Genomic DNA, 13,570 nt, shown 5'->3' on the forward strand with positions numbered 1-13,570 from the left:
GATTTGGTAACTCTCATGGTTGCCAACTTTTGTGTTGAGTTGGGGGCCGGGCACCATTGTACCCGTCCCTTCTAGCCAACTCATTTTTGCAGTAAATATGGCAGGTTGATTTATTTGTCTTTTCATTGAACCTAATTCAGCGCCCCTATGAAATTGTTTTAAAAAAAACGTGCCTCTTGTGCCATATACAAATGTATTTGGTCAGATAATCCAAGTACCGTATTCATTCCATGCCCCAATAAGCGCCCACCCAGGGTATTTTCAATTTGCTAAAGGGTACCATTAATGTTGAAGTGACAGATAGACGTTGATACAGTGAAATAGCTGGAGGACTACACATCATGTGTAAACTTGCAATACATTTTCTACATCAGAAAAGCTACTAAAATGTCTCGGGACCCTTTTATAACGTACGTAAATTTGACTCTAATAAATGCCCCTCACAAAAAAAATAGGTAAACCTGGAGGTAAAAAATAAACACTCACACAAAATGACTTTGTTATTTTGGGCACTTATTGGAATGAATACGGTAACCTTAATTCAAGGAATACTTATTTTGGTTTCAGATACACTGTCTTTTGAATGTTTCTGAGGGTATGAATTATCCACAAATTTACATCGTACATCATTTTTATAAGCCCAATTACTTGCATATATAGGTATATACTGTATAAATTTTCTTCACTTTCTGAAAATTGGTGTTAAAAAAGTTTGTCGATACATACATGTGATCTAGCGTGTGTGATTTCACATGTTTGAAGCATACTACATGGCACCTGGCCAAGGTACAACTACAATATGTAGAAATTACTAGAACATGGAATGGTCTCCCAAAGTGTAAAAGGAACATGATGAAAAGTGTGCCACGTTCAAGGTCATATTATTCAAGGACATTTTCTTTAAATGTCTGTAATCAAAAGCACACAAGATGGTATTGTTATCCCCAGGTTTTATCAAGTACACTCATACAAATTTACACTTGAGTCTACTAAAGTGAGCACATGTCACAATTCAATGTTTACTTTGTAGCGTTGTCTCCCTGGTTTTAGTTTCAAATGATCACAATCACTCATATTGTTTAATGGCAAAGTTTCAGTTTTACATTTAGGCCTAACCTGAACAAACCAGTTTTTTAAGGTGAATGTTCTGTCTTGTGTTGTTTTGTGCTACAATAATTCAGAAAATGCTAGCCTGGAGGTGTCAGGTGCAACAAGTTGTTGTCTGTCATATCAAAAGGTTAAATTCCTGCAAACCTTCCAAGTTCTGATGCTACTTTTACTACTGTGCAATAATTTTATTTCAATAAACATACCTCACACTCTCTCCCAGTTGCATACACCTACTACCCCCATGCACATGCCGCAGACCATGCACCCCCACACACCCCTGCACACCACACACCCACATAATACATGCCATGCGATCAAACCCAAAACTCACAGGGGCTATGTGGCCCCATGATAGTACATGTACATGTACCATATTTGTTACATCAACCGCCCAGGGCACATAACAAAGTCATTTTGGGTGGGCGCTTATTTTTTACATCAAATTGTTCTGATCAATTTTGTGTAATGTAAAAAATGGTCCAAAATATTCATCCATCATTTTCAGTGTGTCAATGTTTCAGACCATCCAGATTTGCATCCATGGGCTGTTAATAATATCACAGTTTGCTTGTTGTAAAGTCATGGGTGGGCACTAGTTATAGGGGCATGGGCGGTCAATAGAACAAATATGGTATATTTGATAAAATTTTATCATAAATTGGGAATGGTCGAAAATGGGCACAAGGGGTATGTTTTATAGAATGTGCTGTAAGCAGCCCTTGTAACAGTAATAAAAATTCCTTTAAAAGGAATAGGGCGGGTAAATGAAAAATTGTCAAGAGAAATGAAAGAATGAGTAAGTAATTAAAAACAGGGAAAATATGACACAACATCGATTTCCAATGGGGGAATAACACAAAACGTATAAACAAAGTTAACATAGATTTCCAATGGGGGAATAACACAAAACGTATAAACAAAATTAAAAGAGTCTTTAACTTTATACGTTTATCGTTTGTTATTCCCCATTGGAGGTTGTATCATATTTTTCCCTGATTGTAATCTTATCTATTGCTTATCCTTCGTTCTCTGCTGGTCAGTTGGAACAGATTTTCCCTGTTTTTATATTAACCCTTCACATCATAACAGAAGATGTTTTATGTTAACATTTTATATAAAACATTGTTATAAAACTTTTGTAGATAATAGTTATTTAAAACATTTTCGTAATCATCTAGAGTTTTTTTTAATCATCAGATAGAAAGACTTCTGCTCATCTTCTCTGGTGAGACAACAGGGCTGGGGTATCTTTCCATATCAAAGTTTAAAAATCTGTCATATCAATTTCCTCAATATGTTGTTTTGATACAACTGATGAGGGGAAAAGTTTGATTTTACAATATTTCGATATTATTTTTTAACTTTGTAACTTTATTATGATTAACATAACTGTATTTCAAAGCGTCAAACTATATCATTATTTTGTCCCAACAAAAATAATCCAGGGAATAAAATATTCATTCATATGTTTATTTATTTTATTCAGCCTGGGCCATTTCTACTGGTGCACATGCATTCTAATAATTTGTCTATAATACCTTATACAAGCATCAGCAAGCACTATTTGTCACAAGATTTGAAAAGTAAATAGCCTATGTACACACTGAACACAATGCCAGTATAAAATGATATATATGACCTCCCCCCACATTTCATTGTCCCCCCCCACATTTCAAGCCAGATTGGTGCTATGGTTGGAACTTGGAAGCCACACATAAAATGGATACAAGGGCTGCAGATTTGTCTAATATTAGTGTACGGTACTGGTTCTTGAAATTGGCCTTCCAATCCAAGTTAAAAGAAAAATCTTGATCATAGGTCTGACATCTGTACTGTATCGGATGCAACGGCTACATATTTATATTTAAAGCATTCATCGTTGTGTCAGCCAGCACATCACCACACACAGCATGTAACATAATAAGCAGACCTTTAGTGACCCATTTGATCCATTCAAGTTATGATATGATATCGTTTGCCCACCTCCCTCGCTGAGCCCCAGGCTAAAGCTCAATCCCAAAATAAATTCTCATCGATTTGTCTATCATGTGCTTTTATATGTTAATCTGATTTCTATTCAGAAATATATGAAGGTATTGTGTTATGTCTGCTTGTACGTGAGGGTGTGTGTAGGGGTGCTTTTGTAAACACTTTGAAAGGAGGACGTAAAAGTTACTATGTAATTATGTAAGTCATGTGATTGACATGCTATTACTAAGTGTATCCACAGCAAGTGAATGGAACTCAAACACGTGTGTCAGTTTTAACTCTAGGATGGGTTGATGTCAGACCCCGTGTCAGACAAGGTAGTTAAGCTAGTGCATCATGTCATTTACCCCTTCGTTTTTCAAATACCGCTGAACTACATGATCAGAAAAATACAGCAATCTCAAAAAATGATTGCTGCTGGTGGTAAGAATTTTCGCAATGTATGCATTGAAGTTCACTTTTCAAAGTACGAACTATAGTCAGGGTAACAAAAAAAAGTGAAGAAAGGATAGTCACCCTTTCAAGCTAAAATACAGCCTATATTTAGCCAATATCAACATGGTGTCATCAGGTAAAATAAGGTCTATGTCTATCTGCGTGTTTCTACTGAGGGTAAAATTCGGGCCATGCCGTTCCGTGCCGTGCCGTGCGGGTAACGAGCCCAGTAGAAACGACTTGGGGTAATGTCGGTTGCCGTGTCATGCGGGTCATGTGCTCGCCTTTCGTGATCCACCTCTTGAGGTGGATCATGCCGAATCAAAGCGTGTAATCTGCGCAGGAGAAACGAGCCGTGTCATCGGTTGCCGGGTCGAGGTCATGCGTGTTGCAAAAATAACGCGATTTATATTCTACTTGTATAGTCTAGCTTAGGCCTAGGCTATGATGTAGGCTAGTAGGTTCCTTCTTTCCGATATTATATACACTGGACACATGTGTGACTCGCATGAACTTGATGAAGTAAAATGGATATGACTTTACTTAGTCTAGGCCTACTTCTTTATAGGCCCCCTAGTTAATGAGTTGGTTATATCTTTATAATTAATGAGTTGGTTATATATGAGCTGTAAATTAATTATCATAATAGCCAATTACTAGATCCACTGGTAAATTAATGCAATTTGGATTTTACGAAAATACTAAATTGTGATTGTAGGTCATATGCCATGAGCTGCCATCCGTGAGACATTTAAATTTAGGATATAATTAACCGTCAAATCTGTTTTCCGTACTTCGGTTTACAGGAAAAAAATGCCGTGCATAAATGCGAGACACGGCTTTCTGGTCTCAGTAGAAACAAGCTGGGTAACGGTGGCGGATTATGATCGGTATTTTGTGCCCGGAAAATAGCGGGTCAAAAAGCCGTACGCTCAGTATAAACACGCTGTATGATTTCAGGGTGTTTTAATGTGTTAGTATTTGTAGGGCATGTTTTACTGTGTGATGTATTTATGGGGTGTGTTGGGGGGGGGGGGTTACACATAGTATTGCATGCCCATGTGAATTCATTTGGAAAATCATGTATCTTCTTCCTCTTTGTAGCAGTGGTGCCGCATGAGTCATCCTATAGAGGCCGTCAGTGTGACGTCATATGCCGCCATCTTGTGGATACACGCAGCGATGGTTGTTCGATCTCCATGCGTGATGACGCATGATAACAGCTAGCAGCTGCTGGCGTGGCAAGCTCGCCCCTGCGCGTAGTGTCCGGCGCATGAACACGCGTAGCATTTGTACCCACAAGATGGCGAAAGGCTGACAGCCTCTATTGGAGAGGGGGGCACCGACCATGATGGGGGGAACTGCATGGGCCTGATTGGGGCACAATTTTATATGAGATTTCTCACTTTTCAAATGGATTGGGACTGGAGAAAAGTGCCCCCACCCTTATGAAGCTGCGCCACTGCTTTGTAGGTCTATTGGAGTGAATCAAGAGTGGTGATCACCAGATAGGCTCCTATTCGTCAATCACATGGTCATCTCAAAACGAGATTCTACCCACAAAGTGCATGTTGCATGTGCGTTCGCCTGTCAATTAGTTGCCACGCACGCTTTGCAACTGGCACATTTCTAGAAAAGTGCAAGAAACAAAAATGTACTTTTTGTGCATGCATTTGCAGGGAGGACCTCGTTTTGGTAGCAAGATGACGGATCCGTGCAAAGGCTGAATACTATGATGCACAGGAGGAATATTTCACATGAAACAGGCCTTATCTTTACTGTCTTCTTTTATGTATTCTTTGCAGGTCCATTGGAGTGAATCAAGAGGTGGTGGTCATCAGACAGGCTCCTATACAAAATACTATGATGCAGAGGAAGAATACTTTTACATGAAGCAGGTCTTATTTGGAAAAGGTTAGCAAAATGTCCCAAGAGATAATCTTGGATTTGGTTTAGTTCCCATGTATGATTGGCATACCCAGACCAGTGGTTCTCAACTTTATTTATTCGGGAGCCAGAAGGGAGACAAACACATGTCAAGCTTAGCGACTACGCACAAACGTGTGCGTGGCACGAGATGTTTTTCGAGCGTGTAGTATATAAAAGCAACAGAGCCTGAAAGTAGTGCTAACATGTACATGCTTGAGAGCTGACCAAACACCCATTTTCCTATGCCTTTGCAATGGTATCAGTGCTTGAGCCTTGAAGTGCCGGATTTGGCTCGGGCGTAAATATTAACTTATTTTGTTTTGTTGTACTTAATTGGGCCCTCACACTAAAATGGTCCACTTTTCCCCAAAATCTGGGGGAAGGGGTACTCAGTACAAATGACCATACAAGGATTTGCTTGGACAAACACATGGGGTCATATGGTCTTTTGGTATATCAATGACCAGTAGCGTAGCAAAAAATGAAAGAAAAAAGTGCCCCTCTGACAAAAAATGAAAGAGAAAATCAGGAGGGCAAAGGAAAAGAAAAGGTGCAAAGAGCCCCTTTTCTACCGAAATTCAGCCCGATCATGGGCCAAAATAATGTAAAATACAAAATTTTTGCATGCTACATGCGCACATTGTAAAGATAAAGCCATTACCATCCTGATAATGGGCAAAAATAGTGTAAATACCAAATTTTTGCGTGCTACGCAGAGTATGCACGCACCTCTTCCCATTAAAGCCTTTTTTGAAGTTCGAAGACATACAGTCTCTATGAATTGTATGATGCAACTGAATTTTTTTTTGTCTGTGCCCCCGATATTTTATTTTGCCACCCCTGACCAAAAAAGCTGGCTCGCCCCTGTCAATGACCCCTTTTCACGCAAATTTTGGTGTATGGATGCATCTTTTTTTTTTTTAATTTTGGGGAAAGGTTATAAAAACTAACAACTTTTTGTTAAATTTGTGCAAAATTTTGACTTTAATGTATTGATGTATAGTGATGAATATCCTTTCAGATTCTCAACAGCAACTCTCTACCGAAGCCAAACTGAAGTACCTCTCCCTATCCGGCACAAAATGTGATGTGATCAAGCAAAATGAGTCGGATGTCAGGAATATTGATTTTGAGATATAGCCAATAATAGTATACAACTTACATTTTACTGTTCTGAGCAACACTAAAATGGCCATATCTCTAGAACGGTTTAAAAGTCTAATTATTATGTGGTTTTCAGCAAAATGAAACTCTGAAAATGGCTCATGCATTAAAATCAAAAACTGAATTTTGATTTTAATCGACATCAGACTCATTTAGCTTCACAAATAAAGCACCCAAAAAGATATAAATGCTGGATATCCTTGTACACCATACAAATGTACCATTTTAAAAATCTGCATGTGACCCATAAAAATCCTGACTGTAATATGGACCAGAAACGGACAGTACAATATCCCTGGCTTTCTCATTGAATTGAGTGTTTCTTTCTGGGTATATAATTAATTGAAATGGATGCAGTGTAGTAGATATCAAATTGAATCAGAGGCCACTGCTTTGTAGTGAAATACTAAATGATATAGACAGGCTGTGCAGTGTTGCTAGACTATTCATCAATAATGTGTGTTGGCCAACATTCAACAACATAAACAACATTCAAACTAAAGTAAACAAACAAACAAACAACCAAACAAACAGAAGGAAGGAGACAAGTGAAGTATCAGATGGGGCAAAAACAATCTTCACAAGACACTGCTAGTGCTATACTTCATTGCATGTTAGACCTGTTGTTATGTTTTTTTGAGGCTCATTGGGTAGCCTAGTGCCAAAAATTCTATTTTTCCCAAATTTGCAAAATTCACAATACAAATTTGCGGAAATAAGAAATAAGTTTGACTTTAAAAAGGGAGGTATTGACATATACCCATCACTTCCAAAGTTGAGTGGCCCAGGTCTCCTGGAGAGGCAGGTGTCATGATTGGTATGATTCAAGCCGGGGGTTGGGGTGGGGACTGGGGGTGGTGGGCACTTAACACAAATGACCATACGGGTATGTTCCCCCTGAAAGACCCCTTTTTTGGATTTCGCAGCTCCGAAAGACCCCCTCTATTTGACCAAAATAGAGCTCCGAAAGACCCTTGATTTTGATATTTTCAGCTCTAAAAGGTTTTTTCAGGTGATTTTCAACCAGAAAGCCAAGAAAGACCCTTGATTTTGACTGTTCGCAGCTGCAAAAGTCCATGTTCGCAGCTCCAAAAGACCCCCTTTTACTGGTACGCTGTCAGCTCCCAAAGACCCACCACCTCAAAATTCCAGGGAACATACCCAAATTTTTGATGTGCCCCCGGATTGACAAGGCTCCCATCCTCCTCCTGGATGCTAGCACAACAATGATGTGTAATGTAGGGCCCTACTGTGTGTATTTCCATGACCAACATTTGTGTAGGAGGACAATGAACACTTTCCCTGGAAACTCACAATTCTACCTTCTTCCCATTTGGTTTCAAGAATGTATACTCGCATAACATAGTGAAATAGCATGCTAACGCCTGATTGTGGTGGGGAAACCTTACCTTGGCAACATTGGCAATGGCATCCCTTCATTACATTAGAAGCTATTATTAGCCAACATGGTCTTATATATCCAGTGCCATTTATAGTTTAAAGACCTTTCCTGCAAATGTGATAACTCAAAGATTATAAACCTCGTGTTGTGAAGCAGGAGTGTTTTACCTGTGCATTTCAGAGGTTACTTTATTATTGTACAAAAGCAGAGTTAATTAAAAGCAATGTTAGAATGTTATTTTGTAAATTAAATCTAATACTGGAACTAATATTTGCAACTCATCACTTTGCTACGTTGTTAGAATGTGTTAGGGCTCATATTGAAATTCCCTTACACAGGAAGGTGTGCGCCATCCTGCAGCTTTCCTGTGCTAGCTTTCTTTTGTTAAAATCCTGGGCAGGGTGTATCACTGATGCATATAATCCATCCGTTTTATGACCGAGCTTTCCTGAGGCGCGCGCTTAGTGAGGGGAATCCTGCCTTCTTTCTGTGTGAGAACGTGGAAGGGGATTTCAATATGAGCCCTTAGGATCCTTATTTAATTTAATGCTTTTTGCGGTTACACTACAGAAGTGTGTGTAATATTTTGACCAAAAGTTATAGCTGATGCAAACTGCAAAATGAAACAAATGGTAAAAACAAACATCTCGAAAAATGCTATATAAATATTCAGCTCTATAGCTCAAATATCCAGATATATATGTCACACTCACAGTTAAAATATCCAGGAAACAGCTAAAAATATCAAGATACAGTTAAGCCAAATTTACTATGAACTAGGAATCCTGATAAATATGAAATTATGCAAAGTCATACATGTACCTGTAAAAAGTGTAATTGAAATGAGTGGGTTTGTAATGGCATTGAATTTGTCAGACACATTAATGCCAAAAATAAAATATTAATTGAATTTATCATAAATTATTCATTTTATTAGCGTACAATTGGGAATGGTAAGTTCATTCTGATGTTTATTTGATATGCATCATGTGAATTTGCTGTTAGTGACATTGGTTTTGACATTTTTGGCACATATTTTTGGGCACCTTTTCAATATTATACTCTGATAAGGTGTAAGGTGTTTGATAACAGGAGCAAAATGTTCTGATCGCTGCACTCGCTTCACATGATGTAGACAATAGAAGGCTTTAGACTTGGATTTAGGCCATTCAAATTAAGTCAAATTATGAAAAATAAGGGTTTAAGCTACCACTAATAACAACAGAATCCATTAATCACCATTCATTTAAGATTTAAGCATATTAAATAGCACATCAAAAGTCCCCCAAAAATAGTGAAAAAGTGCCTAATTTGCAAAAATCCGAAAAGGCTGCTTATGCAAGAGGTGAAATTTAGAAGTTGGTCAAATCTTGGTTGTATCAATGTATTGCTTTCATCATGAGGATTCAGAAAAAGTATAGTTTGACACATCTCCGACATACAGTTCTTGAGGTATAGGCAGGGACCAGCGATTTGCGTGGAATTTTTTTTCCGCGCAATCTCTGCGCAATTGGCTATTTTTTTCTATGGGCAGGGATACATGATTTGCACTGAAAAAAAGTTCTGTGCAATCTCCGCACAATTTGCTATTTTTTTCGACGCAAATCGCCTGTCCCTGGTTGTAGGCAAAAAGGTCACAGGTCAAATTTTGGGGTCCTCAGATGTCTACAATTAAAAAATGCTCCAATTTTCATCCAGTCGGTCTCAAATTGTTCCTTTGGCAAAAATGAATTGCATTGTTTTGGATGTTTTGTTACATAAGTAACATCATAAAATAGGTCAAGGTCAACAGGGCTCAATGGATTTTGACCTGAGATATGGCAAACTATTCTTTTTTTAAATGGTTTTGCAGATGGAGCAATCTGAGACCATTTTTATTAAAATAAGAGAAACTAGAAAAAGTGCATTTTTTTGCCAAAATTCTTCATGGCCAGGGATTATTTCCTATATCTTACAGAGCTCTCTCTCTCTCTGTCTCTCTTTTTCTCTGTGATAACGTTGTAGACCTGTATTAAACTGGCGTCCTAGATTGAGACGTATTGATAGTATCAGATAGTAATTGCACGCACACACACCCAGTACCTGCCTGCTGAACAAATCAGGTCAACACTACATCAGCAGTAGCAATGCTAATGACCCAAACAAGACGCTGTCTTCATGCATACGGGAAACCATCATTTTAATTTCATCTTGCCTATGCAGACGTTTTTAAAGCTGGATTTATTTTTTATCCAGCTACGTATTATGCTTTGTTAACTCAGCATTTAGAGGTTAAGAATTGTACTGTATTTTATCTAATAAGCATCCCAGGACACCGGGCCAGGGCAGTACATCATTGTTTTGAAAATTAGGTTTTTATTACTGTTAGAGGCCATTTTGTAGGCAGTAATTTGCCATCAAAAATTACAGTTTTAGTAGATATTCCCCATAGAAAATTACAGAGTTGGTTATTTATAGTTTCATACACCTGATTAGTCTCAGCACACTTCAGGACAATTACTCCGCTGCCATTAGGTTATAACAATCATTTTATTTTATTATTATATCACTGTAGGTTCTTCAACCTTGCTGCACTTATTGTGATTAATCCCTAACAGCTTCCCATTTCACCTGGGTGGAGGGAGGCAGCCAAGGTCAAGTGCAGTACTTGATAAAATGATTGCAAGGATTCAAACCTATGGTTTCTAGAGCTGTGTTATGTATGAGTGGGTTACACTATTTTTGTTTTTGTTACATTTAATGAACCAAAAATATAACTTCGAAATTTCTCACCAGCTTTATATAAAGGCATTTTGTATTTAAAAACCTGAAAAGCTCAACAAGTTTAATACTACTTTATCTTTGCCACAAACCTTGCCTCAAATGTGGCAATGAGATACAAAAACCCAAAAAGAAAACCTAATACAGCTCATTTATTTGATTGCTAATGCTGCATATGAAATGTCAAAATGAACACATTTTCTGATCTTGTTGTTCTTGAGGTGAGGTTACAATACAACATGTTTGTATGTCACCTATTCAAATGTAACATTTACACAAATAATTACTAAACAATTTAAAGGTTTATATGACCCTTTGATGAAAACAATCACTGTGGTTGTGGGAGGATTTGGATGATGAAGGCTTCGTTATACTTCCTTTAACTCATAATTTTAAACTTTCAAACATTCAAAGGTGAATTATACAAAAAACACATGAGGATTCTATACACTGGAGCTTATACAAAGCATTTTATAAAAAGACATATGAAACTAAATATAGCATGCAAAATAAACTTGAGACTTCGGGAGATCAATGCATGAAGAAAATTGTCCTTCACATTTGTGTATTTCTTTTTTTATCAGGTTTCAAACCAAATTCCAGAGGGTAAGCATTCAGTAATCATTCATTTCTCTCGTAGCCTCGAGAGAATCTGAGCAGAGACACGGTCTGATTGTTTAACTCTTGCAAAACCAGAGCTGTTATGTAATGATATGATATAATAATTGAACATTCAGACATATTTGATCGCAAGTATTGCTATACGATCATATAAAATGAAAATACAGTTTACTGATCAGGTAAATTTATACGCATGAATTAATTAGGTTTATTGATAGACGCATGAGGAGAGAATATTGGCATTGACATCAGCAGTAGATATTACTATGGGATAATAGTGCCCCAGTTTCAGCAATTAGTGTGGTCTATATTTAGTGTGGTTAGCACAGAAAATGTTGGATAAGCTTGGGAGAAGTCATGACGATACACCCAAAGGTACGGAGGTGCGATACGTTATGTTGAGTCAGATAGGGGCAGACGCAATCAATGACAATATTGGTTTGCCAGATCCATGATATTTATTCCTGCATATGAGGGGAGTGTAAAATCAATACAAATTTTCAATAAACGTTTGATGATATAATAATGTATGTTTAACTCTTTTCACACGTTTCATCCCGAGGTTTCATGCGTGTGGAGCAATGAGCAAGTAAAGTGAATTAAAATATAATTGGATTTTTTTCTGATGCTATTGCGATCAGGATTGAATGACATTATTTATAAAAGCCTCTCTGCACAATTCTTTGCTCTTTATTTTAAATTTTCTTGTGATTTTGGCAACATTATGGTAATTATTTGATGTGTTGCCATGGGAAGTGACAAGATATGTGCCTCCTTAGCAGAAAGTTTAAAGGCTGAACTATTTCTCACAATTTTTGATGTTTCAGTTTCAGTTTTATTTCATCCATTCAAAATACATGTAAACATAATACAGAATAATAATTTCTTTTATAAAATAGTACAGAACATTTTAAATTATATGACAAAAGGGTATTTTATGATCACATGAAGATAAATTTCCCTCCAAATCCCCCGGCCAAATCACTATTGCTTTTGGAAGTGGTCTAATTCAAAGGGAACAGTCCACAAGGTTGAAGACATTGTAAACAAACCAGGGAAAATAAACTAGTTTCCTTGGGGATGGAGGATTAAAATGTAGATTACCTATCTCCTATGCTCTCAAAAAAACATCTATATTATTTTGACCCACCTTCGGTTTCATTAAATAAAACTAGTTACAATAATATAGGATGCCATGGGCCAAAAAAACAACAACAACAAAAACAAAACAAAAACACCTGATTGTATTTTGACAGGCAGTACTGGACAAAATACAAAATGTGAGAAATCAGGTTTTTTCTTTGTTGAGTACAGTTTAAAATGTGTACGAGTGGCTCAATAGACACCTAAATACCATGGCAGGTACATGTATACATTTATGTTTGCAGATATCACATGTGAGTTAGTAAAGACACTTAACTAAATTGCCTACTTGGCAGTTGGAAGTTCTTCATCTGTTTATGCATCTAGCTATGCATGCCGGCTACAGTCAGAATCAAACACTGTAGAAGTGAAAAAAAAACCTTAAAAAGAATGTCTAGTTCATACATGTATATGGATGAGTTATGCAGCCTAATGGTCTTTTGGTATAATCAAAAGGTGTTTATTTGTTCTTGCCTATATGTTTACATGATTGGTACATGGTAATGATATAGTTACAAATGTTTTACCCACTTATCAAGAGTTTTGAGGATATTGGTTTCTATTTTGAATTCATCTCATTTTTTCTACGTTTAGAGCAAGGTCAATTATAGTCTATACCTTATCTAAATCAGATGTGCCTATATTGCAGCAGTGAAGGCTCATATGTTTGAGTAGTTGAATAAACAAAAGTAGTTTTGAAACTTTTAACAGAAACTAATGAAGGACATTTTTCATTTACCTGGCAAATATTTGTGGTAATGATCAGTTACCATCATCAGGCAGCAGTAACTGGCTGATTGTCTTCTTCCCACCTGGATGATTTAGGTATTCTTATTTCTTAGAAGATATATTTCTAAAAATGCAGCTATCTACAGTAGACAGTTTTAGGATCCCGGATTAGGGTGTAGTATTATGAACAACCTTCCAGTTACAAGCAGAGATTTATGTGTGAAATACCATGCCTAACCACCAACAAATTGATCAAAGCACAGAAATGGGTAAATGGGAACAGTTATG

General features: G+C 37.2%; 1 protein-coding gene across 3 annotated transcripts in view; it reads left to right on the forward strand.

The window, feature by feature from the left end:
- LOC140158514 (arrestin domain-containing protein 3-like) overlaps positions 1-13,570 on the forward strand; it is a 73,023-nt gene that overhangs the window by 3,554 nt on the left and 55,899 nt on the right. For all 3 annotated transcript variants that reach the window (XM_072181632.1, XM_072181634.1, XM_072181633.1), the window contains exon 2: positions 5,340-5,448. In XM_072181632.1, coding sequence (XP_072037733.1) covers positions 5,340-5,448 — 109 coding nt within the window. The remainder of the gene's footprint in view (positions 1-5,339; positions 5,449-13,570) is intronic.

This window comes from Amphiura filiformis, chromosome 8, assembly GCF_039555335.1.
Source record: "Amphiura filiformis chromosome 8, Afil_fr2py, whole genome shotgun sequence".
Classification (NCBI taxonomy): Eukaryota; Metazoa; Echinodermata; class Ophiuroidea; order Amphilepidida; family Amphiuridae; genus Amphiura; species Amphiura filiformis.